The sequence below is a fragment of the Narcine bancroftii genome, chromosome 7, assembly GCF_036971445.1.
Source record: "Narcine bancroftii isolate sNarBan1 chromosome 7, sNarBan1.hap1, whole genome shotgun sequence".
Taxonomy (NCBI): Eukaryota; Metazoa; Chordata; class Chondrichthyes; order Torpediniformes; family Narcinidae; genus Narcine; species Narcine bancroftii.
The window spans coordinates 2,778,337-2,805,962 of record NC_091475.1 but is presented as its reverse complement, the minus strand read 5'-3'; the positions used below and the strand labels follow the sequence as shown (position 1 = coordinate 2,805,962).

At 38.9% G+C, this 27,626-nt stretch overlaps 2 protein-coding genes across 4 annotated transcripts in view; one reads left to right on the top strand and one right to left on the bottom strand.

Moving 5' to 3' along the window:
* cd247 (CD247 molecule) overlaps nucleotides 1–16,899 on the bottom strand; it is a 255,004-nt gene extending 238,105 nt beyond the window's left edge. For all 3 annotated transcript variants that reach the window (XM_069888504.1, XM_069888503.1, XM_069888506.1), the window contains exon 1: nucleotides 16,705–16,899. The gene's annotated coding sequence lies outside the window, so the exon portion shown is untranslated. The remainder of the gene's footprint in view (nucleotides 1–16,704) is intronic.
* The window catches only part of fstl1b (follistatin-like 1b), a 73,870-nt gene extending 51,190 nt beyond the window's left edge, over nucleotides 1–22,680 (top strand). Inside the window, exons 4-11 of the mRNA XM_069888502.1 lie at nucleotides 3,495–3,624; nucleotides 3,735–3,770; nucleotides 5,424–5,554; nucleotides 9,801–9,919; nucleotides 12,861–12,973; nucleotides 16,289–16,399; nucleotides 18,599–18,702; nucleotides 20,380–22,680. Coding sequence (XP_069744603.1) covers nucleotides 3,495–3,624; nucleotides 3,735–3,770; nucleotides 5,424–5,554; nucleotides 9,801–9,919; nucleotides 12,861–12,973; nucleotides 16,289–16,399; nucleotides 18,599–18,702; nucleotides 20,380–20,424 — 789 coding nt within the window. The 3' untranslated portion in view covers nucleotides 20,425–22,680. The remainder of the gene's footprint in view (nucleotides 1–3,494; nucleotides 3,625–3,734; nucleotides 3,771–5,423; nucleotides 5,555–9,800; nucleotides 9,920–12,860; nucleotides 12,974–16,288; nucleotides 16,400–18,598; nucleotides 18,703–20,379) is intronic.
* The last annotated feature ends 4,946 nt before the right edge of the window (nucleotides 22,681–27,626 follow it).

Below are 27,626 nucleotides of genomic sequence, written 5' to 3'. Positions count from 1 at the left end.
CTTCCCTGCATCCTTCCATAGGAAAAAACTCGTAGATAACAAAACCAAAGCAGTACATTGCACTCAGCATGTGGCCCCTTATATTAGTGAGACATCCCTGCTCTGGTGGTCAATTCCTTTTGGTACGAAAGCTAATATACCATTTGCCTTTTTAACCAACTGCAGGTCCTATATGTTTACTTCCATCAACTGTGGTACAGAGACACACAGATCTAATGAAAGTAATTGGAACATTAACTCTGATTCCTCTTTCTTCTGAGACACTGCCTGATCTACTGGATATCTCCAGCATTTTCCACTTTATTTCAGATTTCCAGCAACTTTTTTTTTGCTTTTCAATTAAATTTGGACAGAATATCCTGTGACATAAAGCCATGAGTGATTTTAACTGCTTCCTACCCAGTTGTCAAGATTAAAGCAAGCCTTCTAGTGCCTTTCCATGAATTATCCGAGTCCTTACCTTAAGCTGTAAATAATTATGCTATAGAATATTGAACGCTCTTACCGTTTGATTTTATTGGTGGGATCCAAACCAGTTCTTAACCATTCAACTGATGAGATTTGCAGAATTTTAGCAAAGAATATTCTACAAATAAATTGCATTTTGTCTGTAAATTTAACTTCCTTTGTTCCTATGTATACAGACATTTAATGGTCACATTGTGCCTGCCATTTAGACTGCTATGCATGTACAGTACAGAAAGCAATGGGTGAAACTGTAGAATTTTCTGAGATGAAATTTTAATGCAGGACAGTGTAAACGTTGGCCACCATATCTGTATTAGACATTATTTCAGGTTCCTAATACCAATCACCCTCTGTAGAAGGTGTTCCCTCAGACCCTTTTGAATCTTTCCCCTTCAGACCCTTTTGAATCTTTCCCCTCTCATCTTAAATCTGTGATCTCTGTGATGTTTCTTTTATAGTAATAAAGAAATGTGGGTTCTTTTAAACCGACTATTCTTTATTATCTAAAGTACACACACGACTGTGAGGAGGCATCCATCTTGAATCCAAACGACCTAGCACCAGCTAGTCTCTGACTCCCTCTAGTGGTCAGGAGGATCACTAGCACTCTCTCAGTACAATCTCTAGTTTTTGATTCTCCTACCCTGGGGAAAAAGGGCTATCTATGCCCCTCATCATCAAATAACCCTCTGTAAGGTTCCCCTTACCCAACCCTTTTAGCTTCCTAAGCTCCAGGTAGATGGTCCCAACCATGCTCACTACAGTACATTTTCATCTAAGTCATCAATATAAATGACAAAAAAAACGTGGATTCAGCTCCAATCCCTCTAGCACACCACTGGTTGCAGGCCTCTAACCTGAGTAACAATTCTGCACTACTATCCTCTGTCTCCTGCCATCAAGCCACATCTGTTTAGCTTAATGGTAGGAGCTTTTGGTTTGTTTGATCAGTAATCTGATTGACATCTCTAATTGTGTTTCAGAAATGCATGTTAACACTTCCATTTGTCTTCGTTTTAATTTTGTATTTCCATTTCCTGTTGTCCATTTAAGTGATCATATAGATAAAGGAGGGTGTCCATGAATGGTAAGCAGTGAACCTAGCATAAAACACCAACAAATCTGTCATTTATTAGTTTATCTCCTGTTTCCCTGGTGAGATATATCCTTATAGGATTAAAATCATATGTTGAGTGAATCAGATTAAAAAAAACAATAGCTTTCATTCCTATTACTGAACCAGTTGGGAATTTATAACTGTCAAATAGCTTCATTGTCTATTTTATTGAGACTGGCTATTTAATACATTTTTCAACTCTCTTGTGCCAGGTACTGTTCACGTGTAATAGGTTTTTTTTACTGGTAAGAGGTGTTTGAGCAAGTAACTAAGGGGTGTTTTGTGTTCACTTGAATGAGTTTAACATCCTGTTTGAAAGGCAGCAACTTGGACAGTACAGCTCTCTCTGTCTTGTCTGTGGACTGGTATTTGATTGTTCAAACTCTTAGAAATGAAAGCAATACAAAATGAGGTAAAGCTGACTTTATTCAGAAAAAAAGCTGTTAAACCTCCTTAGAAAGCTATCATTTCAGTCCTTTGCAGTGTTATCCCTTACTAATTTTTCCAAAACGGTCATTTTAAAATGACATCGTTGAAGATAAGGAATGAACGAGAAATAAAAGAGCATTTGTTTACACTGATTAAAGATTATGTTTAAAGATTCAGGACAAGTAGCTCCTTTCACAAAGTATAACAGAAATGTGTTGATAGAGTTCTGCCTGCCAGCCCTCACAAAGCCCTTGAGGGGCCAAAGAACTGATTCATGGTTTAAGATCATAATGTCCTATGGTGGGGTTCATTAAAATTCCATTTACCACAGCTTCAAAGATTTGAACTATAATGATAAAATCAGAAGGAAACAAACAAGGTATATTTCTCAAGAGGACAGTACCCCTGACAGATTAAATGTTATTTTAAAGGTTTTTTTTCTGTTTTAGTGACAGTCGGTGTGACTTACACTCACAAATATGGAAAATCTGGATGTGAAAGAGGGGAAGTCTGATATGTAGCAGACACTGCAGACATCATTGCTAAAGCAGCATATTACCCATTTGAATGACTTTTTGTACCTATTATGGAGGTAATGAGAGTAATAATTCACAGTGAATGATTTTATGATAGAATTACTGTATTTATTAAGTTTATTGGGATTCTTTAAAGATATAACCAACAGGGTAGTAGCAAATAAAAGTCTTGAGATTTTCAAGAGATAAAGGCATATAAAAAGCTGCTGCACAAGACAGTGTCTTGGTGTTGAAGGAAATAAAGTGGTGTGGAAGAAGGATTCGTCTCATTGAGAGGGGAATCAATTAGTTGCAATCTGCTCTCGGGACTCAGATGAAAAGACTAAGTGTAAAACATTTCAGGTTTACGTAGGGTTTAGACAGGTGGGAAAGTAGGTTGTCAGCATCAATATATGATGGCTAAATGATTGTAGTCGTAACCTAGACTGACAAACCAGAAATAATCCAAGTTCAAATCCCTCATGACAACTGGAATTTAATTTGACAACATGGAATTCTAAAGAAAACAAGTAATTGTTGGTAATAATAAAACACCTCATCTTGCTCATTAAACCCCTTTGGGAGAGGAAACCTGCTATTTTTACCTGCTCTAGTTTGTTGCGATTGTGGACTAAACCAAATAGGTTGACTCTTGTGACCTCTGAAATTGCCTAGAAAACCACTCCAAGTCACTGTGTTAACATAGAAAAAGGATCACATCAGAAGGACCACACAGCATTGACCCAGATACTGAACCCAGGCTTATAATTAGTATATACACTATTGTTAGTTCTATGAGAAGTACAAAAGGACATACTGGCAGCAGCACTAAATGTGCTAAAAAATGAAGTGAAGCTGCAACAAAAGACACATGCAGGCTGTACAGGATGGAAGAGTCCCGTATGGATAATGGAAAGGGCCACCACTACTTGCCCATGCAGCCAATATTATTTCTTTTGCTCCAGGAATGCAAACCTCATAAGAGGGTGGTGTGTGGAAGCAATGGAAAGACTTACCGTAACCACTGTGAACTTCATCGTGATGCATGTCTGACTGGAATGAAGATCCAAGTCTCTCATGATGGGCAGTGTGAAGGTAAACTTGAGATCCTGTTGTAAAATATTACCTGATGCCTCCTGAGGATAATTTACTTACCTATTCCTGCAGATGACTTACCTACCTGTTCCTTTGTGTTTCCTTTACAGAGAAAAAGAATGACAAAGCAACAGCCAGTAGTCCAGGTAGGGGATAATAAATGAAGTTTGTCCTCTGGTATTAATGTCTGTGTGCATTATTATTTGTACATTTAGTGATGACTTCAGTCACATTATGGCATCTGTTAATTACAGTAAATGGGGACGTAAATAATAAATAGTAAAACCTTGTTGAAGGCCATGCCCAAAATGTTTGTTATGTATCTTTATCTTTGCTATGTACAGTGTTTGACCTGCTGAGTTTCCCCAGCTTCGTGTTTTTACTTTTTTATCAAAATAATAATGCTGCGTCACCTAACTGTAGTTTAAAATGTATGTGGGACTAACTTAAGAATTTAGAATATTGACAGCCTCATCAGCATCCAGGGTGGAATTGTTAGACTGCAGCAAAAGTCAGTACCATAGTTATATTTTTTCTATAAAATCGGCCAGGATGTGCTGGGTTCGGTGAGACTGGAATAATTAGATAGTTTGTTTCTCTAATTGAATAGTCGTCATTAGTGTCCTCTCCATGTGAAGAAAGAGAGGAAAATGCTCATTTAAACATAAAGTACAACAAGTGTCAAGTGTAAACAAGGCATAAAGTCATACACCCACCAGGAACAGCAGATTGGCGCTACATGAAAATCTGCATCAGGTTTTTGACAGGCCTAATTTACAGCAGTGGGTGATGCTTATGCAAAATCTATCTTAACATTCAGATAGGTTGTATTCTGTGGCCTATATTTGTGAGAAACTGCAAGGATGTCACATTAGTAGAGGAAAGTTAATGACCCCTGCACATTTGAGAAATCTCAAGCCAGCAGTCAGGCTCAGCCAACAACTTCCCAGCTATGCTGATCAGATTCTATAGAAACATGTTGACATTCCCCAGTACTGTATTCATGCAACAGAATCAGCTCTCAGCTCTTGCTATAGTTAAGGGTCATCAGCTGTTTCTATGGAAATGACAGCTAGCTCTGGAAATACTAGAAGAATTTCTTCCCCTGAGCTGTATAGTAAGCTTGTTATAATAATTACAGCTCACACACAGTACCAGTCATACTTTTAGACACTTTAAATCTGCTGACTTCCAGCAAGCTTTAAGAAGTTTGTTGTGGATACAGAGTAAAATGTTAAATTATAATTGTCATTCAAATATATGGTATCAATTATTTCAAAACAAAAGAGAAATATGAGAAGGCTTCTTTGTTTCGAATCTCGGCACTGTATGATTGATATTATGTTACAACGGAACTATGCTTTAATATACTGTAACTACTGCAATTTATTGCATTATTAGGGATACAGTTTCGAATTAGGGGTGACAACAATACAGAAAAAAATCCATTTGTATCATGCTTATTCTTTTAGTTGAGCCACTCTGCTGTTAGTTGGCTTAATGGGATCAATATTTCTGGTAGCCCTCCAAAAATTATCATTTCCCTTTATGGCCTTTTAGGTGATGTACATCTCAAGGTGATGTGAAAACTGATTTCTTGGGTGATTTTTTAAAAAGTACAGTGCCTAATTTTGTTAGCTTTTCCACACTCGACCTTGTACATGGAGAGTATCAGATTGAAGTATGAGGTAGAACCTTAGATTTTATGACACTCTGATATCTGAGTCATTCCACTATAATAATGTTGGTCTTTTCACTGAACAGACCTATTGATCAATGTGAAATCTTTTCTCTTCCAGTTGTTTGCTATCAGTCAGATCGGGATGAGCTTCGGCGCCGTGTCATGGAATGGCTAGATACCGAAATTGTTCCTGATGGCTGGTTTTCCAAGGGCACCAACTATACAAATATTCTGAATAAATACTTCAAGGTAGGCATGGCTTTATCCTCAGTAACACACAAAGTAAGGGTGGAAATTTGTGATATTATCATTTTTAAATGTTATAGAGTGAAAGAGCACAGGAAATGGGGGAAATGAGCATGGAATCTTTTGGTTCAATAAGTTAATCCATTCATTGAGTTCTTTCAACAAATAAAGATGTAGGAGGCTACTTCAGACCCATGGAATATATGTCACATCATGTGACATATGAGAACTCTATGATGCTTCTGGGAAGGGCATTTTGCATAAAGACCATGGCATCTTGGATTATCTGAATCTAAATGAAGGGAGGTTAATTAGCCACTGGTTGTCTCTGGTGGGCATATGGTAAAATCCTGGGGGAATTTAATGGCTATGTGGAAGAATAATTTTTAGGGAAATTTGTTGCAGATCAAGAGTTGAAATGGCCTCCTATATTGCAAGAAAATATAGAAAGGTCAAGAGGGCCATAGCTAAAGAGAATTCTATTGTTAATGGAGCAGATGGGTGTTTCTGTAGTTGCAGAGGTGATTCCAGGACATGATGTTGCCTTTTTTTGACCCAGGATCAAGATGATCACCGAGCAGCTCCAGAAAAATATGGAGGGGAGGGAGACAGACTTGTTAAAGCCACTGAATGAAACTGCATGCAACCAAGCCTTTTATTCCAATTCATCCATGTCATCTGAGTTGTCCCATTTGCCTACATTTGGCCTGTATCCCTCTAAACCTTTGCTGTGCCTGTACCTGTTCAAATTGGCTCTTAAATGTTGTAATTATATCTGCTTGTTCCATATATGTACCAGTTTCTATATGGAAAAACTTACATTTCAAGGCCATTTGAAATCTTTCCCTCTCACCTTAAATCTTTGTCCTCTCGTTTTAGGCTTCCCTACCCAGTGAAAAGACTGTGACCATTCATCTTATCCATGCCCCTCATGGTTTTGTAAACCTCCGTAAGGTCACACATCTCCAGACTCTCCTTTTCACTCGTGCACTCAAGATCTGACAACATCCATGTGGCTCTTTTCTATATCCTCTCTAGCTTAATCACATCTTTTCTATAATATGGCAAATAGAATTGCAGGTGCAGTCTCTCTAATGTCTTACATAGGTGAAACATGACATCCCAACTCTTGTTCTCAGTGCCCTACCTCATAAAGGCAAATATGCCAAACTTCACCATATTTAGGGAACTATGTACTTGTACCCCTAGATGTTTCTATTCAACAACACTCCACAGGGCCCTGTCATGGACTGGTTTATCTTTTGAAAATACAGTACTTCCCACTTATCTGAGTTAAATTTGATTTCCATTCCTTGGCCCATTTGCCTACTTAATCTAGATCCCATTGTAGTCTGAGACAACCTTATTTTCTATCTACTACTCCAACAATTTTGGTGTCATCTGCAAACTTAGCAATCATCCTTTCTCATCCAAATCATTAATCTGTATGACAAATAACAGCACTGATCCCTGTGGTAAACCACACTGGTCCCAGGCTTCCAATCTGAAAATTGGTTCTCCACTCTCACCAATTATATATTCAATTAGCCAACACACCCTGAATTCCATGTGATCTAACTTTCTGGACCACGTGGAAGTTTGTTAAAGACCTTGCTAAAGTCCACATAGCTAATGATAACAATCCAGAACCAGGGTCACTGGAACACAAGTGAAATTGATCACATTCACAAAGGTCAACCTTAATGTAACATTGTAGGCTTGTCATAAAGATCGAAAGGTGTGCACAAAAAGAGGCTGTAGTAGCACAGATAAAAAGAAATCGGGTTGCATAATAGTGCTAAGTTGTCTTTTGAACTATTATGAAATGTTTAGTAAATATCTCAGCACCATACCACTGTTTTTTATTTTCACTCAAAAGAGAGCTGGAGAAGTATCAGAATTTGCAAGTTGATGAGGGAACAAGAGTATCTCCAGCTGGATTTGCTCTTTCGAGCTGAATGGCAGCTCTTCATTCAGCCCTACTCCTTTAGTTATTTTTACCACAACGTGGTTATGCTTAGACTCACATTCAGATTACACTTTTCAAGATCTCAATTTCTACAGCAAGTAGTCAACGCTGAAATGAAATACTGCCAGTTTGCTCATACTGCACTGCCATAGGGTGTTGTGTGTGATGATCAAATATTGTTAACATCAAATTTCACAGCCAGTCAACAGTGGTTGCCATCTTGCTAGCCGTCTATTCTGCATCAGAATATCTGGATCACAAGAATGCATATTGTTCATTGACTACAGCTTGATATTTAACATCATCGTACCAGTAAAAATAATAATCAAACTCTGGGAGCTGGGACTATGTTCATACTATTGCACCAGGATCCTTGATTTTCTCATGAGCAGATCCCAAACAGTATAGCTTGGCAATATCACCTCCTCCTCACTGAGCACTAACACGTGGACACCTCAAGGCTGTGTGCCCTAACCCCTGGGCACACATGATTGCACAGCCCACTCTAGTTCCAGCACAATCTCTACATTGGCTGACAACACCATCATTGTTGCCCAAATAACAGAAAATTATGATTCAGAAGATGAAAATTGAGAATTTGGTTTATGGTGCTAGAACAACAATCTTGCTCTCAACATCAACAAGACCAAAGAGCTTAATGGGGACTTTAGGAAGGGGAGGCCAAAGGACAATGGACTATGTTCACTGATGAGAGGGCTAGTCCTTCAAATTCCTGGGAGTCCACAATGTCACAGGATCTCTCTGGAGCCAGCACATCAAAGCAACTAGGAATAAGCCACACCTACTTTCCAAGAAGTCTGAGAAGGTTTAGCATGTTGTTGAATACTCTTTCAAACTTGTACAGGTGTACTTTGGAAAGAATACAGTCTGATTTGGTAACTCGGGTGTCCAGAATTGCAAAAGGCTGCAGAAAGTGACAAACCTAGTCGAGTTCCTCACAGGCACCAACCTCCTATCTATTGAAGAAACTGCCTCAAGAAGGCAGCCAACTTCACAAAGGACTTCCATCACCCTGGTCACAACCTCTTCTTGCTTATACCTTGAGGTAGAATGTACAGAAACCAAATCCAACACCTCTAGATTCAAGAACATTTATTATCCAACAGTTATCAGGTTCCTGAAGTTCCCCATACCATCTTAACCCTGAACATCAAGTAGTGCGAGACCAGCAAAAAAATGTTTGTCCTATTGAATCCTTACTTTTTCTTGCACTAATTGCAACTGTGATGTTTTATCCATCTACCTTGGAATATTGTAGTAATAACACCAATGTTGCCACTGCTGCAGACCCAGGAGAGTGGAGACACAGCGTTGCTCTGAAGGGTTCAACTGCCAGGACCTAATGTGGGCGTCTCCATATCGATTTTAAATGGCCCGTTAAAGGAGCCAACGGGGTTTGTAAGTAAAATCCTCCAACCACAGAGGTTTGTCCCCAAGATGGCTGCGCCCGTGATTGACAGTGGCCACGAGGGGTTGCAGACTCCGGGGAGCATCAGACTGGCACAGGGCACCAGAAAAGGGAAGAACTCCCTCGTTGAGAAGGAGAAGCAGAGGAGATGACCATACAGGATGTTGACCCATAGCAGCAGACCAGCAAGGGGTTCAGTGACAAAGGGACCCACACAGGCCATGGGTGACTTGCAGTCAGGGGACCCACAAGGGCTGCAGGCTGCTGGAGACTGGCTCATGGGAACCAATATTGGAACCAGGCTTTGAGAGGGTGCCGAGGACAAGAAGAGCTCCTGAAGAGCCTTGGAAACTGAAGGCTTTCTGATCATGTCAGAAGTTTGGATCTGGAGCTTGGATTGCCAATAAATCAAACAGGAGTCTGTGTAACTGCAGAGGCTGCAGAAGTACTGAAGGCGAATCCATGGACACTCAGTGACTGAAGGGACTTTCTTGTTCCTCTTTCTCTCTTACTGTAAGGGGTACTGGGCGCCACTAATGTTTTGTGTTTTACATTATCTGTGGGTCCAGCCAGATTTCAGAGAAGGGAAGTCTGAAAATCATGTTGACTTTAATCTCTAGCTCCATGACATTAGATGCTTGGTATGCAAAAACTATACTGGCTGCATAGTTTATAGACGTTTGGCTTAACAGGTAGAAAATTACTTTCCACAGGAATTCTATTAATCACCTCTCATTACCTTTACAGATTTATGGATCATTGTATCAATCCTCACTCAATACTTTTACATAACTTGGGCTTGTTCATTTTCTGATTTTGGAAAAAAACCTTTTTTTTTTAATTTTTGACAGAATTATGACGATGGTGACTCTTACCTAGATTCTAACGAGTTCCTGAAATTCATAGAGCACAACGGCACCGTAATCAATGTTACCTCGCGCTCTGATGAAGATGAGACCAAACTTCTTCGGTGAGTCATGAAGCAAGAGGAATTCTGCAACTGACATATTGTCTGAGTTGGTGATAGGCACACATGGTTAAAGGCTAAAAGTCATCTTAAGTTTAAAATTGGAATCATTTGAGGATTAATCTACAAACTCTGAACTAAAATGAATAATCAAAGCAAGACATATGTGGTAAATGGGAGGGCATAGAAGAATGCAGTGGAGCAGAAACATCTAGGAATAACGGTGCATTGTTCCCTGAAGGTAGGTGGTGAAGAAGGCCTTTAGTATGCTTGCCTATATAAATCAGTGCATTGAATATAGGAGTTGGGAAGTAATGATGAAACTGTACAAGGCATGGGTGAGGCAAAATTTAGAGTACTCTGTACAGTTCTGGTCACCGATTTATAGGAAGGATATTAACAAGACAGAGAGAGTGCAGAGAAGATTTACAAAAATGTTGCCTGGGTTTCAGCATCTGGAATACAAGGAGAGATTGAGCAAATTAGGTCTTTATTCCTTGGAACGTAGAAGGCTGAGAGGGGATTTGATTGAGGTGTTTAAGATAATGAGAGGGATAGATAGAGTTGATGTGGAATGGCTTTTCCCATTGAGAGTAGGAGAGGGATACAAGAGGTCATGGGTTGAGAGTTGACGGGCAAAGGTTTAGGAGTAGCATGAGGGGGAACTTCTTTACTCAAAGAGTGGTTATTGTGTGGAATGGGCTTCCGGGAAAGATGGTGGAGGCAGGGTCAATTTTGTCATTTAAGAAAGAGTTGGATAAATAAATGGGATCCAGCATTATCAGATAGATGTCTCCGCTGTAAGAAGGAAACGGGAACAACAGTACATGCAATTTGGGCATGTGAGAAAGTGAAAAAGTTTTGGGAAGATCTAAATCAAGGTATTAAATAAAATCACAAAAAGGAACAAAAAAATTCAGAGATCTTTCTTCTAAGTAATATTATTATAATTAATAATTGATATAATTAGGCCTCAAACTGGATGAAGCGCAAAAAAGATTTATTATGATAGCCTTAGCTGTAGCAAAAAAATGTATAATGTCAACTTGGAAATCAGAAGAGAGCCTGAGAGTACAGCAATGGTTCATGGAAATGAATAAATGTGTTCCATTGGAAAAAATAACATATAATTTGAAAAATAAAAGTCACATTATTTGAACAAATTTGGGAAACGTACATGGAACACAACAGAGAGGGCTTACCGCGGACCTCCACCCCCTAAAATGATAGAATGAGAAGAAAACGAAATTACCTGGCCCAGTGTGTAAAAGTAGATGACACAATTTTCTTGTTTATTTTCAATGTGTGATGACATTGTTTAATGGGTTTATTGTATTGTATATGTTGAACATTTAATGGGTTTGGAGGGAGGAGGGAGTGGGGGAAAGGGGAGAAAATGACTGTGTATATTCAAGAGGGAAGTGTTCGTGTGTATTTTGGTTGGTGTGGTTCATAATGTGAAAAATGGGAAAAAAAATTTTTGAAAAAAGAAAGAGTTGGATGAGTATATGGATGGGAGGGGGATGGAGGGATATGGGCAGGGTGCTGGTAGGTGGGATTAGAGGTGGGTACTTGGATCAGTGCGGACTAGAAGGGCCAAATTGGCCTGTTTCCGTGCTGTAATTGTTATATGGTTATATGATAGTAGTTGTGTTTGTGACAAATTTCCTTTTGGCATTAAGACACTCCAAAACAGCACTACGAATTTTATTGAAACCTGGAGAAAAGTCTGAATCTATTAGTACATTGTTTTGTCATAAATTTTTCAAGTCAGAACATTCATGGTCCCACATGCCTGGTAAAGGCAGGCTCTCTGGGATTCTTGTCCAGAAAGGTTGTTTACTTTCAACAAGTGGGCTGTGCCATGCACATTAATGTTCCAACAATCTCATGAGATGGTTTGGAAATTCAAATGGTTCAGTGTCTGGTTCATAGTGTTCCCTTTAAAATTACTGAGGCCCCGCCTGCCATTGGCTTCCTCTAAATTCATTGGGTGCCATTCTCTTTTTAATCATCAGGACACCATTTCCCATGCTCTCTTTTGAGTCACTTGGGTCCTGTTACACACTTCACTTTAAAACCACCATAATCACTTATTTATGAAATTTATTATTTTAACTGTGTAACTTTTTTAAAAAGGGAATTAAAAGTATGAGCAAGATCCATAGAATGAAAAAAATTCTCATATGACTCCACAAAAGTTCTGAGGGTGCTGGATTATAAAGTTTTACTGTGTTAAATTGGGCATCCTAGTCAGTTGAAGTAGATGTCTTTAAGCCCCATTCATAAGTGCAGAGTTCAAAAGCCAACTTCTTTGTTGGCTTCTTGTAATTAGTCTGCTAAAGTCTATTTCAGTGGAAGCCTTTGCCACACAATAATAATGCTCCCTGGCAGTGTTTGACATATATCTATTATGGCACTAGATTTATATAAAGAGAAATTAGAATTTCTTCCTCATTCCCGACATCCTGACTGAGCAAATGACCATAACCATATAACCATTTACAGCGCAGAAACAGGCCATGTCGGCCCTTCGAGTCTGAACTGGTTCACTTGAACAACTCCACTAGCTGAACCCTCCCGCTCTCTCCCCATAACCCTCCAACTCTCTCACCTCCACGTACACATCCAAATCTAAACATTTTATGGTTTGCTTTTGAATGCCTACCTCCCAACATGGCCTGCTAACATGGCCAGTTTTCAGCCAAATGTTTGATTAAATAGTTGGTTCACAAGTTAATTTTCCAGTTGTTTCAGAAAATCATAATGAGCTGGGTTGGCTCTTTGACAGAGATAAAAAGCTCTTAGATAGTTCTTTGGGAGTTACAAGTTTCTAAAGTTAATACTGATGGGAAATTTCTTCAGTTCATACGTTTCAGTATAATCATCCTTATTACTTGCATGTTCACATAGATTGAGCACTGAATTACATGATGTTTTATAGAGGCCTGTGTGTGGATGCACTGATTGAGCTGTCTGATGAGAACGCTGACTGGAAACTAAGCTTCAGTGAATTCCTTAACTGCCTGAATCCTGGTTTTGTCCCTCCTGAGAAAAGTAAGTATTAACTGAAATCGCTTTGCACCTTATGGACAGAATTTGAATGAGTCATTGGTGAGGCCAAATATGGAGTATTTTGTACAGTTTTGGTCACTAACTATGGGAAAGATGTCAATAAGATTGAAAGAGTGCAGAGAAAATTTACTAGGATGTTGCCCGGACTTCAGGAACTGAGTTACAAGGAATGGTTAAACAGGTTAGCACTTTATTCCCTGGAGCGTAGAAGAATGAGGGGAAATTTAATAGAGATATTTAAAATTATGAGGGGCATAGGCAGAGTAAATGTAGATAGGCTTTTTCCACTGAGGGTAGGTGAGATACAAACCAGAGGAAATGGGTTAAGGGTGAAAGGGGAAAGGTTTAGGGGATCATTAGGGGGAACTTATTCACACAGAGAGTGGTGGGAGTGTGGAACGAGCTGCCAGCCAAGTTGTGAATGCAAGCTCAATTTTAACATTTAAGAATAATTTGGACAGGTTAATGGATGGGAGGTGTATGGACTGGGTACAAGTCAGTGGCACAGACTAGAGGGGCTGAAGGACCTGTTTCTATGCTGTAATCTTCTATGGTTCTAATTCACCAGAGAGACTTGAAACTTTTACTTCTCTCTCCCTATCTTTGTTTCTTCTTTTGTTCACTCTGTTGCTATTCATTCCATACTTGGCAATACTTTTTTACTTTCATTTGAGTGGCCATTCTTTATGTGCAAGCTTGGAGAGAGAGATTGTTACACTTTTCACAACCAATCTGGATCTCATGCTTATGTGATATCACATCCAGTAAAGAGGACTATAAATGTTGAAGAGCAGTAACTTTAGCTAATTTAGCCTCTGAGAGAATGTTGAGATAAGATGTTGGCAGTTCCCTCAATTCCTCAAATTGCTATTCCAAGTGAACTTAAAATAGGATTCAGTCTGCCTGCAATAGTTCAGCACATATAACCATATACAGCACAGAACAGGCCAGTTCGGCCCTACTAGTCCATGCCGGAACAAATCCCCACCCTCCTAGTCCCACTGACCAGCACCTGGTCCATACCCCTCCAATCCTCTCCCCTCCATGTAATTATCCAGTCTTTCCTTAAATGTAAATAACGTCCTTGCTTCAACCACCTCTGCCGGAAGCTTATTCCACATCCCAACCACCCTTTGCGTGAAGAAATTTCCCCTCGTGTTCCCCTTATAATTTTCCCCCTGCAATCTCAAACCATGGCCTCTGGTTTGAATATCCCCCACTCTTAATTGACTCTCTCTGTCCTTTTTAAAATCTTGAACACCTCCATCAAATCTCCCCTCAATCGTACAATTACCAGGAGAGTAAACCCTTGAAGAGAAAAGTTCCGTTGTAAAACCTGAAGAAAGAAAACATACTTTTGCTTGTGACTTGTGCAGAACAGAAAAACTCAAGTAATTCATTTAGTTCCTGCCAACATCTCATTTTGTGGTATTTCACCACCCACTTAAATGCAAGCTTTCTAAAATGTAGTACTGGCCTCTCATCATGTATTCCAACTTTACTGATTTAAGTTGTTGCTGGAAACCTTTGAGTGATTTTGTATGACCCAGTCTGACTCACTGTACTTGTATGGCAGATATTGTGCTCAACATTTCTCTCTGATATATGGGAGCATCAAAGGCTATGGGATAATGCAGGAAAACAATGATTGAGGTGGAATATTAGCCATGATCTTCTTGTGCCAAAGCAGATGAGAGGCCAAATTCACAAATACAAAAAGCTGGAGTGCACTGGCTCTGGCATCATTGCTGCATGTCATACTTTAAGATGGCTTTATTTTTGTTTCAATTTCATTCAAAATGAACCAGATGTCCTCTGAAACTTACTGGTGACTGGAAGCCAGTGAGCTGCATCTGCTCCAAAACTTGAGGAGAAAGCAGGGCACCCATTTACTCCCATTCCTTACCCCAGATACGCATTCAACCTCCAGCTCCAGCCACACATCTGACCAACATTTCTGATCTGGAAGGTACCTCCTCGCCTGCAACCTTCACCTCCACCATCAGTACTCGACCACATTTGGGGCCATTTACAGTGTCCAATTAACCATCAACCAACACGTCTTTGACAGGTGGGAAGAAACCTATGCGCTCAAGAACATGTAAATTACATACAGACATCATCCATGTCATGACTGAACCTTAATCACAACAGTTGTAAAGCAGCAGCACTGGTTGACCACATTCCAGAACTATGATCATTCTAACCCTAGTATTGACTGCAGACAAATCACTTTTGTATTTGTAGCCGCTGGAGGCCAAGTTGTAAGCCCTTGTCAACTTACTTACTAAAATTTAAGAAAATGAGCCTTAACACGTGCACTTAACTCAACATTTGCAAGATAATAGTCCTCCACCAACCTTTCCCGTGAAGCCACCTCTCAGTGAAGGCAGACATCAAGAATAAAATTTAGCCTCATGTTCTATGTGCCTTTGTGTAACTGAAGAAAACTGGGACAAAACTCGTGGTCCACTGGTCGGCAAAGGTTCCTGCTCTCTTGAATGTTTCTGAGAGTTAGACTCTAATGTCGGTTTCTGACCAAACAACAACTGTTCCAGCTATCCTGACCATGAACTTTTCAACACAAGGTCAAGTAAATTAACAACAGTGCCCTATTCCATGCTAATGACCCCAGCACTGTACCCCTGATTACACAGTCGGCTGTGCTCAGCAGGCCAAGGTGTTCACAGGCTCCATATTGGAGTGAATCCTAATTCTTACAAAGAATCTTTGACCTGAAATATTCACATTGTTTCTCTTTCCAAAGAATCTGCCTGACCTGCTACGTTTTTATTTTAGCAACAAGCTTGTGTTGATACAGGTACACAATTCTTTTTCCAGACATCTAAAATCCGGAAAGCTCCAAAATCGGACAAGTGGGTAGAGAGACGGCAGCGCAAGTCGGGCAGGCGAGGGGGAGGGGAGATGGCAGCACGACTGGAAGGGGGTGGGGGTGGATACGGCAGCACAATTCGGGTGGGCTTAAATCTGGCTTTCCGAAATCCGGAAAAATCCAAAATTTGGAACACACTGTCCCCCAAATTGTGTACCTGTAGTTTCCAACTAGAGAACCACAGAGCCTAACCAAACACGCAGTTCAGAATATTAAGGTCACGTGCTTTCATGAACAGATTGCGGTGATTTAATTTTATGTTAAAAATGTACAATTTATTTCTACAGTGTGGATCGCATCATTCATATGAGACTAACACGAATTTTGGACTCCTTTATACCAGCTTGTTTTACATGAGCTGGGGATAATGTGAAATAAAATGAACTTTCTTTGCTCTATTATAGAATGTGCCTTGGAAGATGAGACCTACGAGGATGGAGCTGAGACTACAGTGGAGTGTAACCGATGTGTCTGTGCCTGTGGTAATTGGGTGTGTACGGCAGTGACCTGTGATGGTAAGTCTGAATACTTCCTTAGAATTAATAGTGATTCAGTTCTCAAATAGAATTTCAATGAGAATGAGGAAAGGAGAGAAATTTATTTTCCATCTCTCCATATCTGCACACAAAATGAGAACAGTTAGGCTATTGTGGGCAGAAAAGAGAATAATAAATTATTACATTGCTCTGGATGACATAAAATATAAATTAATTTTATGCAAGTATTAAAGACATGAGTATGAATTAATTTAATTTTCAGTTTAAGATCATACCAACAAGGAAGCAATATGCCATTGTATAGGGAAATCCAGAAATTTCACCTTAAAATTGGAGTTGTCCTTTATACCAGGTGTAAGATTCTTTCCTTGATGATGGAGTCTCAACACCGGCGCCATCTTCCTGCCAGCTCCGACACAATCTCGCGCATGCCTCAGTAGTTTAGTGAAGTCTCAGTACTCCTCCATGGGGTCCATCTGCCTGGTCCGACTGCTGTTGGCTCTGTACAGGCTTTAAACAGCCTGTTACAGGAGCAGGACAGAGGTATATTTTAAAATATCCAAATAACATTTAAACCTTTAAATGATCATTTGTTATTAAGATAGTGTTACTTGCTTTTTACAGCATCCACTGGTCAGCAGTAAGTGCCAGATTTGGGGTCATCTTATACAAAGGGTTTCTCTCAAACCCTAACTTTTAGGTAGAAATTCGGGGGGCGGGGGGGGGGGGGGGGTGGTCGTCCTATCTGCAAGTTTTCCTATCTGACAGTATATAAGGCCATTGAAAATCCAAGGGCAGAATTAGCTTTCAAATAAACTCAAGAGAAATAAAAAAGTGTTTCAACATCAAAAGAAGCTTGAAGCAGAGAGTGCAACTTCTCTTTTCCTTTCTATTAAGGAAATCCAAGGCTCCTGAGGACTATGATACAGGAACAAAAGAAATGGCATTTTATAGAGTTGCAGAATTTAGGACAAAGAATCTTTTAACAGTTATTGAAATAAAACTTTGAAAGGTTGCCATTTAATGATTTCTCTATTGCATTCTCAGGGCTCCTCAGGGGTGCCAGGGAGAAATTGATGCTACTTATAGAGACAGAATAGAAAACAAACAACTTTTTGTTGGTTGAAAGAATTGTATTAAAAGTAGCTATTTATCTGGAATGGTTTGCCCTGAGTTTTGAAAAGCATTGCACTGTCTATCAATGGGATAATGTACAGAAACAGTGTACAAATCAGGTGGACCTGTTTGTGAGTTATCCTGATATCTTCATTACACCTCTCAGAAATTGAGGTCCTCTGTTTTACACTGAAGTTTAACAGGACAGTGTCCATCCCTTGTATAGTCTACAATAATTATCAATTAACCCTAACAACTAATAACTAACTGAATATGCTGGAGGTACTCAGCAGGTTGACCAGCATCAGAGGGAGAAAAAGAATTTTTAAATTTAAATTTGGACATACAGCACGGTAATAGGCCCTTTCACCCCTCAAGCCAGTGTCAACCAATTATGCCCAACTGACCTACAATCTGGTACGTTTTAAAGGATGGGAGGAAACCGGAGCACCCAGAAGAAACCTATGCAGATATGGGGAGAATGTATAAACTCCTTACAGACTGCGCTGGATTTGAACCAAAGTTGCTGGTGCTATAACAGCGTTGTGCTAACCATGGTGCAGTGAAGCCAGGGCAAAGAGCCTTTCTCATCACCACTATACTCTGTATGGTCCATCTACCTTCACCTGACCCATTAGTTTTCTTGCCTCTCTCTCCTTTTGTCTGTCATCTGCTAATCTTCTGCCTCTGTCTGTCACGCTTTGCCTCTCCCTGGTTCACTCGTCACACGTGGCCCCTGTTCTGCTCCTCCCACCCTGTCCTCTTTGCATTGGTTTTTCTTCTCTGAATTCCCATTCCTTTTCTCCAACTGATGCTACTCGACTCACTGATCGTGTTTGGCTTTAAATTCAAGCATCTGCAGTCTCCTTTTTCTCTCTAATAACTGACTGATCTGGCATTAACAAGTCATTGTAGCATGAGGTACAAATTATTATGCAATTTGAAATAATATACTGTATTTCTTAGAGAAATTGTGGTTATGTGCATATGTAATCACTGCATTACCATGTTATTTTACTGATTTGATTATTTTCAATATTTTGTGCTAATTATTTCCCTCTCTGTGTCTCAAGTAACTTGCTTTTGATATTTTTATTGAAGGCAATAACAAAAACGTCCCCGAGGAGCAGCCGGAAACAACTGCAGATGATGAAATGACTGAAGAGGAATGGACAAAGTATGTTTATGAGCTCAACAAACATCAGGTAAATGCAAGATCAATCTGAGACTTGATGGCCAATTCAGAAATATCGATGGTGCACTCAGGAAGGAATCTATGTACTGTATATACCTGTGTAATAGGTATTGTTTTTTTTTTGGAACAATTTTTTGAGTCAAATTTGGGGGGTCATACTTTTTTTTACCATTGTGAGCACCTGCGCCATGAAAGACATCAGGAATTCGGATGGCCAGGACTGTATGGTAAGTCCACGTTCAGACTGTCAGATGGGCAGCTGGCCAGGGCCTAGGATAGAGTCTGTGGCCAGGGTGTCAGGAGCACAGATGGGCAGGCAGCCGGGGGCTAGGAGAGAGTTGGTGGGCGGAGCGTTGGGAGCTCTGGAGGGTGGGCAGCTGGGGCAAGGGTCCACAATCGGGGCATTTGGAACTCCGGAGGGCAGGCAAGCGGCTGGGCCATCAGGAGCTCCATGGGTGGGTGGGTGGCTGGCTGGGGCGAGTATCTGCATTTGAGGTGTCAGAGGCTGGGATGCGCAGGCAGATGGCTGAGGTGAGGATCCGTGGTTGGGGTATTGGGAGGTCAGATTGACATGTGGTTGAGGCCAAAAATGTGGGGGGGGGTCAACATTTACACGGGTCATATGAAAAATGCACCAAAAAAAGAGGGTCAACTATTACACGATTATGTTCAGTACTTCATATAGAGTTTTCATACACACTTGCTTCAGTTACATTTTTTACAAGATAATTCCAGATCTGTATGTAAACTTTCCTGACCTGTGCAATTCCCAGTTTATATGTATCAAATGTGAGAAATTCTAGAATTGTAAAGTAGCACACATTGTCAAATTGTATCAAATGTAGATATTCTGCATTGAGTTGATCAACGTTTGATATTCTAATTATTATTAATGTGCAATATTTCCTTCAAACTGCAATGCTGATTATACAGTATATAAAATGAAGGGCAATGCAAAGCAACTGATAAATATTAACATTAGTAGTTTTAAAACCAGCATCACTTTTTAAGTCATTAGTCAAAATTACTTTTGTGTATCAAAGCCATGAGATAAATTGCATTCTTCTTGCTCTGAATGGCATTTGGAAATATGACTTAACATTTCAGCCTCGTTGCTGTGTGTTATACAAACAATGAAGTGGCTGCTTCAATTGGTAGCTGACTTATGAAATTCCGATCCACTGATCTGAGTGGAATTTAAATTTATGAATCAAGTACGTCACACACTCTAAAGTAATTGGTCTCCATGTGTTCATGTAAATAGTTGGAATTTAATTGAGTTTTTATTTCAATGACACAGCATGGTAGAAGGTCCTTCCGGCCCACGAAATCCATGCCACCAAATTAACCTACTGACCCCGTCTGTTTTGAGGAAACCAGAGCACCTGGAGAAAACTCATGCAAGTTATGAGGGGGATGTACAGACTCCTTACAAACAACCCAGGTCACTGGCAATATTGCTAATTGCTGCACTGAGTTGCCCTTAAGCTTTAAGGGGTAGTGTGTTAGCCTGCTATTTGACAGTTTTAGATTGAAATTTACTATCTCAATGTCATGTTTTATCTACAGTTATGTAAATATATTACATAAGTTGAAAACAAATTGCTTGCTTTTTGCAAAGTTACTTTTTATTTCTTGATAGGTTTATCTTAAAGGTACAATCAATATTTTTTCCATTTTATTTCAGGAGACAGCTCAGAAAACTAAGAAATCAAATGTAAAAGACATCTAAAAATGCAGGGATTGGCAGAGAAACAAGGTTGATTGTTTACCCAATGTTTCTCTGCATTCAGCTTACCAGGAAATACTTGGAACTTCAGCAATCACTACTAAATATGTACACACAATTTACACACAGTATTTTTTTTCTGGGGATGGAATGAGTTCTTTGGTATTATTCAAACAGACTTTTTATAAATGTACTGTAAAAGAACTAGTCATACATCACGTTATACTGTCGGTTTCAGTTGCAACAGCTATATAGTCTTGTGATGGGAAGAGAGTGAGAAGCTTCTCACACTTTTTAATTAACTATATTCCTCTGTCTTCCACATACAACCAGAGTGGAGTCTCCTGAACAGCACATCTGCTCAGAATTCTAGCTATTCTAGCAAGTTTAAAAACAAGCGCTACTTTGAAATCAATGATTTCAAAGGCAAATTAATTTTTTTAATTAGAATACACAAAATTATGGATATATAGTGATCTTCATCTAGCATAATTTAGGGGCATGGAACTAAAATTGTTTTTTTTTCTTCATGCTGTTTGATAACCACAGGCTTGAATTGACCCGGAATCATGGAGTCACAAAGAAAACACTTGCTGTTGGAAAAAAATAATAATTATCTAAAATATTAAATGATCTTTATAACATGTTTAGTGTACATTTATAATGGATTCAAATAACTGCAGTGTCTATATCTCAATGAAGAACCTTTCCAGTTTCTTTTTTGGTGGGAAGGATTTTTTACCTGCCTGTCAACTGCCTCACTATTGTGTGGTCAGCCTTATTTTGCCTGTGTCATTGGAGATGAAGAAAAAAGAGCCACTGCAAATTTCTGAGTCCTGTTGTCAGTGTGAGGCATTTTAATATTTTAAAGACTTCTACCATTCCAAGCAAAGCATGATACAACACATGACATCACTTTATTATTGAAACATTTGGTTCCAGTTGCCCTTTTTTTTGGGTTGGGGTCTTCCGTATCTGTCATTATTTGTTTTTATTAGTTAGTGTTACTAGGAGATGTTACTTAGAGTCAGATCCTCCCAATCGTCTCTAGATCATACAGAGGAAACAGCAACATCGAATTATTCCCCCAAAGAGTTACAAGCCCTCCAGTGACATTCTGAAAAAATGCTACATTCCTTCTTTCCTTTTATATATAATTATGATACATGCAGCTTTTTTATAACCTCGGGAGTGTCTTAATTTTTATTTAAACTCTTGTAAGTTAAAAGGAAAATCTACAATGTTGAACAATAAAGTTTGATTACCTGAGGATAGATCAAAATTCTGTACAAGTTGGTGGTGGCCGATTAGAGTTAGGGATGTAACAGAAAGATGAAACTTTTATATGAAAATGCTTTGGAACTTCTGAAATCAACTTATTGATGAACCTACAAAAGGGAAATTGAAAAGTTGTTATTTCAAAAATGCATCCTCAGCATTTTAGAGAGTCTACACCATTAAATAAAGCTTTAAACTGATTGGAATAAACAATACAATGTTACTATTGGTGGAAAACAGTGACATATCATATAATCATTATCATTCCAAATCAATTTCACATCTGACTTGAAGATTTAATTAACAAAGGGTTACTTTTTTTTTGGCCTTTGTTCCAATATCTCTCCATCCATATAGCAGGTCAGTGTCTTGGATTGGCAGAGTACACATCATACATAAATGACAGTACACAAGAAAAATGCAACTGGGTAGTTGAAGACCATTTCAAAACTTTGCAGAAATAATATCCTGCTTTCTACACTAAAATCAGACACAATAATATCAGTTTATGCATGTAGAATTTTTGAGGTGATCTGAAAGAATCATGACCTGTAATTGGGAGTGAATAATGTCATATTTTGCATTTGGGTTCACAAATTATAACGGATATAACTGTTTGAGGATAATGTCTTTGTGTTACCGTTTGTTTCCCATTTTTTCCTTTGAAAATGGTTCACGCTGTTAATTAATTTGACGGAATTTAGAGGAGACAAACCACTCCTATCTGAACCTGATCGAATAAAGATCATATCTGAATGAGAGATAATTTATCACTTTCTGCACCCCAGCAGCACGAACTTGCCCAGCAGTTTGTGTATTTCTTATTTTCATTGTTATTATTAGAGCGTTATTTCTTCTACTTTGTCGTGAACTACTGTCTTCTTGAAAACACAGAACTATCATAATAGGGGTTCATTTATCAAAGTTTTTCTATACTTACCACCATTTTTGGATTTAATATCAATAAATTTTCCAACAAAATTTTAAAATTTCCAACTTTGTTATTAAGATCTAAAGTGACATTTTGGTATTCTTTAAGTTTATTATTGAATTATTCTTTATTATTGTGTTCTTTATTTTCGATGTGGAGTATAAAACCACCATTATCAGGAAAGCATCGCTGATAAAAACTAACATCGTTGTAAGTCTCTTCAGTCACTTGCACGAAGCGACCCATTATCCCAACATCGTGCTTCATTGGCTTCAGTGAGTAAAATGGATTTAGGCTTAAACACCTTCCAGTGCTCATTTAATTATACAGATTAATAAAAAATTCAAATACATTGAGTAAAAATGCTCCCATTCTGGGCCAACTATAACTCTAAACTTTACAGTATGATGAAAGAGCGTTACATTTTTTTTGGCCAGGACTATTTCGTTTGTCCCCATTTAATATCTACTACTGTTGTGTGTAGAGTTGAATGTAGGCAGTTTAACCTTTTTGGCAGTACTGAGTTAAAAATCTGACACTGAGCATTTGTTATCAATGTAATGAAATCTATGAAATGAATATACAGATAATGATAACAAGTTTATAGACACATACAAAACACATATTCACCAAAATTTTTACTTGATGCAGCTAAACAGATACTTCATGAAAAAAATCTACAATAGTTTACACTAATTTAATACAAAAGATAAATAGTTAATAAATATTCACAGCAAGAGAGAAAAAAAAGTGGCCTTACAGTTGTGCACAGTCCTGAGATGTCAGATAGTATAACAAGAGAAATTCCAAGAGCCTGATAAGAAACTGCTCTTGACCTTGAGGTGCTGTAGCGTAAGAATAGGTTGCGATGAGGGCAGTTTATGAAGTCATTTACTTAAAGGAATGTGGGGTGGACATTTCTTGATAACTTTTGCACTAAATCAGTAGCAATGGTAATAACCAAGAAAACGGTTTTGCAAAACAAATTTTTAAAATTATTATTAATAACATAACACTTCTTACTTAACTCTAAGTTAACCCCACTATGCACAAATGTATATATGTGTATTGATACCCAAACAATGACAGTTTAAGCTTGATTCTAAAGAGATAATGTTAGTCTCAGGAAGCTTTTCTGTTGAAACTCAATGTTTACTGCTGTTCAAAAGCAATTATGGAGTAAGTGAGGCATCAAATTTCTTTAAACTTGCTCAAAAGCAGTAATGAAGTATTTTGAAACATCAAGTCATCAGACCTCTTTAAAGCTCACAAATTTATTTTGAGTAGCTGTTATCAGAACCATGTTTCTTCATATGAACAATTTTTCTCTCTTGCATGGAGATTTTGGAATTTGTGTTCTGCATAATGAATCTGTCCTTTTTTCCAAAGAGACAGCGAAGTGGCTATTTTCTTTCACAATTATTTCACTAACCCAGACAAGGGCTCCATGAAAGTTTATTGCATCTTCTCTTTTTGATATTGAATTCGAGCATTTGCACTGCTTTCCTTTTATCAGCAGTGCCCATTTATACAAATGCCTGGAAGTTTGCAAACAGGATGATAGATTCTTGTGTTAAACCAACGGAATAAAGATAACACCTCTGAGATGTTGTACTTGTTTCTATCTTCAAGATAGGAAACAAAAATGACTCAATAACTAGAGGGGTCTCTGCTGTACACTACAAAAAATGTTATTATCATGGTTCACAATAACTGCCTCCTTCCAATGAGCAAAAAGTTGCTCCCTGATATGCTGTGTACTCTGGAACAGCTCCAACTACAATATATGGTCCTTTGCAACCTCACCAAAGCCATTTACCCTCTACCAGTTTGGGGTTGGTGGGGGGGGGGGGGTGGGAAGGTGGCTATGGAGCACCTTCCTCAAATATGGTTCTCCATATAAATTCCTCTTCATTTTCTGTTTTCTCCTCAACAGCAAGGAAGTCACAATGTTAACAAATAGGTCTACAAAAGAACCATTCTCAAACACAAATGTTAAATAAGGGGGCCTCATGATCATAACAATTTTCTCCATCTTTCTCAATGCATTGTTGTATCTCATCTCTAATGGCCTTCCATAGAACTCATCTACAGAATTAACAAGAAGTTGTTGAACCTGTCAGGTTCAAGAACCAAGGTTAATCAAACCGCAATTGTCAATAGTGAGTCAACAAATTCCTAAAATTTCCATGAAAGCACAATAAAACCAATGTCAATATCCTCTCGCTACCAACAAATCCAGTATTGAGGCCCACATTACTCTCAGTCAGCAGGTTATGTTACTCACATGCCTAACAACTAGTCTCTTAAAATATTTCATTCCAAACTTTATCATGGGAAAAGTTACCAGATGGACAGAGAAAAAGGATAAAGTTTAATTTCAAGTTTATCATACAACTAGACAATATGTTTCTCCAGACCATGGTGCACACACATACACAAAACACAAAGTTCACATACTCTTGTCTATATACAAAATATATACAAATACTTCAGAATAATTTACTTTTTATAAGAGATCCAATGATACAGGATGCCATACATCAGTCTCACAGCCTGAGGGAAGAATTTATTCTCCAAGCTGTGAGTCCTGATTTTGATGCTCTTCTACCTCTTTCCTGATGGTACTGGGTCCAATGTCCTGAGTGATAGATGGTAAAGGTCCTCAATAATTTTGAGTCTTATTACAGCAACACTCCCGCGGAGACCCAAGTAATCTTTGCAGTGATCATCTGTATTGACCTACAGTCCAATGCTTTGCAGCTACCAGACCACACAATGATGCACCTGGATAGGACACTCTCAAATGTAAAAGGTCAAAATTGGAGGCAGGTAGCCTTGCCATCATTAAATTTCTGAGGAAATGTAGGCACTTCAGCACCTTCTTGACTAATGAAGAGGCACTGTGAGCCCAGGATAGGTCATCCTTTATATCTGTACCAAGGAACCTTGTGCTCTTCACTCTCCACAATGGAGGCTCAAAACGTACTTGAAGTAAGACAACTAACTGACTCATGGGAATCTCAGGCCTGCACTGCTTAAAATGAAGTAACTGCTGAGGAGCAACACTCATCAAAGATCCACACCACCCAGCACATGCTCTGTTCTCGCAACTGCCATCGGGAAAGAAGTCTAGGCCCCACAGACTCACACCCCCAGGTTCAGGAACACCTGCTCCCCCTCCACCATCAGACTCCTTAACAACAAACTCAATCAGGGACTCGTTTAAGGACTCTTACTTGTGCACTTTATTGATTTTCTTCTTGTTCTCTCTGTAGAGCACAGTCAGTTTGTTTACAGAACAAAATGTTTACATTTTATGCTGAGTACCCTTTGTTGCTCTACAAATTAGTGGTCATTCTGCCACGTCCGCAGGAAAAAGGGATCTCAGGGTTGTATGTGATGTTATGTATGTACTCCGACAATAAATCTGAAATCTCAACCGTACTCTAGAAGGATTGATAACTTAAAAGGCCCATTGGATAGCGGGAACAATCTCACTTATCTGTGGGGAGTTTGTGCTTCCAACATTGGGCTTATGGACTACCTCAGAACCCACAAAACCAGAGTGGAAGCAAGTCATCCCAGATCCCATGGAATGACTAAGAAATGGTGACATTTTCTCAATTGAAGATTTTTTCTGATTTGCTACCTGTATTTTGAGACAGAACCTATTTTGGTTTTTAGCAACATTTCAAAATATGGTTTTGTTCACTTTATAGGTCTTAGCTATCAGCTCAGTAACTGCTGGAGTATGATATTCTCCAAAGGCTACTGCAGACAGAGGACTGAGATATAACCCTTCTATTCCTCTATTTTTCCAGTGCTTTTAATTTTACTTCAAGTTTACAGCAATTGCAGTATTTGATTTGTAGGTTTAAAGTAGATACGAAGAGTTTAAAGTTATGAATGATGTTATCCAATTAACTCAATTCATTTGGCAGTTTTCATAGCAGGCTCTTAACTCATTCTCCAGAATGGGGATTTCAATTTAAGACTGAAGGAATATCAAGAAAATAATGTTCATGAAATTTTGTAACATGTGGCAATCCACAAGTAAGCAATAGGCTTGTAAATATTGACTCGCATAAGTAGGGTGTCAGCAGGTACTGATGCTCGTTTTAAAAAGTCATACTGCCTTTAGACAAGTTCAAATTACAGACATCAGTAACTAGAAACAAATGTATATAATTCAACCATTCTTTCAAGCAGTTAATCTGTATTAGTCCAACACTCATTTAGTGGAGATTGAAATTTCAGGACTGTGGGACGAGAACGAATAGCTGGAAGAACTCAGCAAGTCAAGTTATATTTGACGAAGGAAAGGGGTAGTCAACACTTTGGGTCAAGACTCTGCGTCAGTCGGGACTAAGTGCAGAGAGAAGGCAGCCAGTGTTCAAAAGTGAGAGGGATAGGTAGGTGATAACAGGAACCAGATGATGGGAGGGAGCAGGATGATGAGTAGATGGAGCCAGGTGAGGGAGGACAAAGGAAGAAAGAGGCTTATAAGAGATGGGGAAACAGATATGAAAAAAATTGGGCACGTGGAATGAACCGCCTGAGGATGGGAGAGGCAGAGGCTGGTAGCTGATAAGTGGAAGCAAGAAGGGTGGTAGTAAACCAATGGAAAAGAAAGAAGAACCCTTGTGGATAGGTATGTAGGTGATGGGCAGATGGAACCAGATGGGCAAGATAAAGAATCTATTGTTAAAAGGGAGGGAGGAAAATTGAAATGACAAAAAGAGGAAGAGAGAACCTGGATGGACTGGTGGGAATTGAAAGGGGCTAGTAAAGACTTGAATTAAAATTAGAAATTGCAGAGACTTTCCATCAATTTTGAATTAATTTGTCAGAATTATGCCAGGATCCCCTTTGCAATTCCAGTACTGATTTCCTATTGGTAGTTTTGATCAACACTGATAATTGAGTGTATTTTTCAGAAGGCAGAACAACTTGATTTTGGAAATAATATTGTAACCCCACTAAAACAAATGAA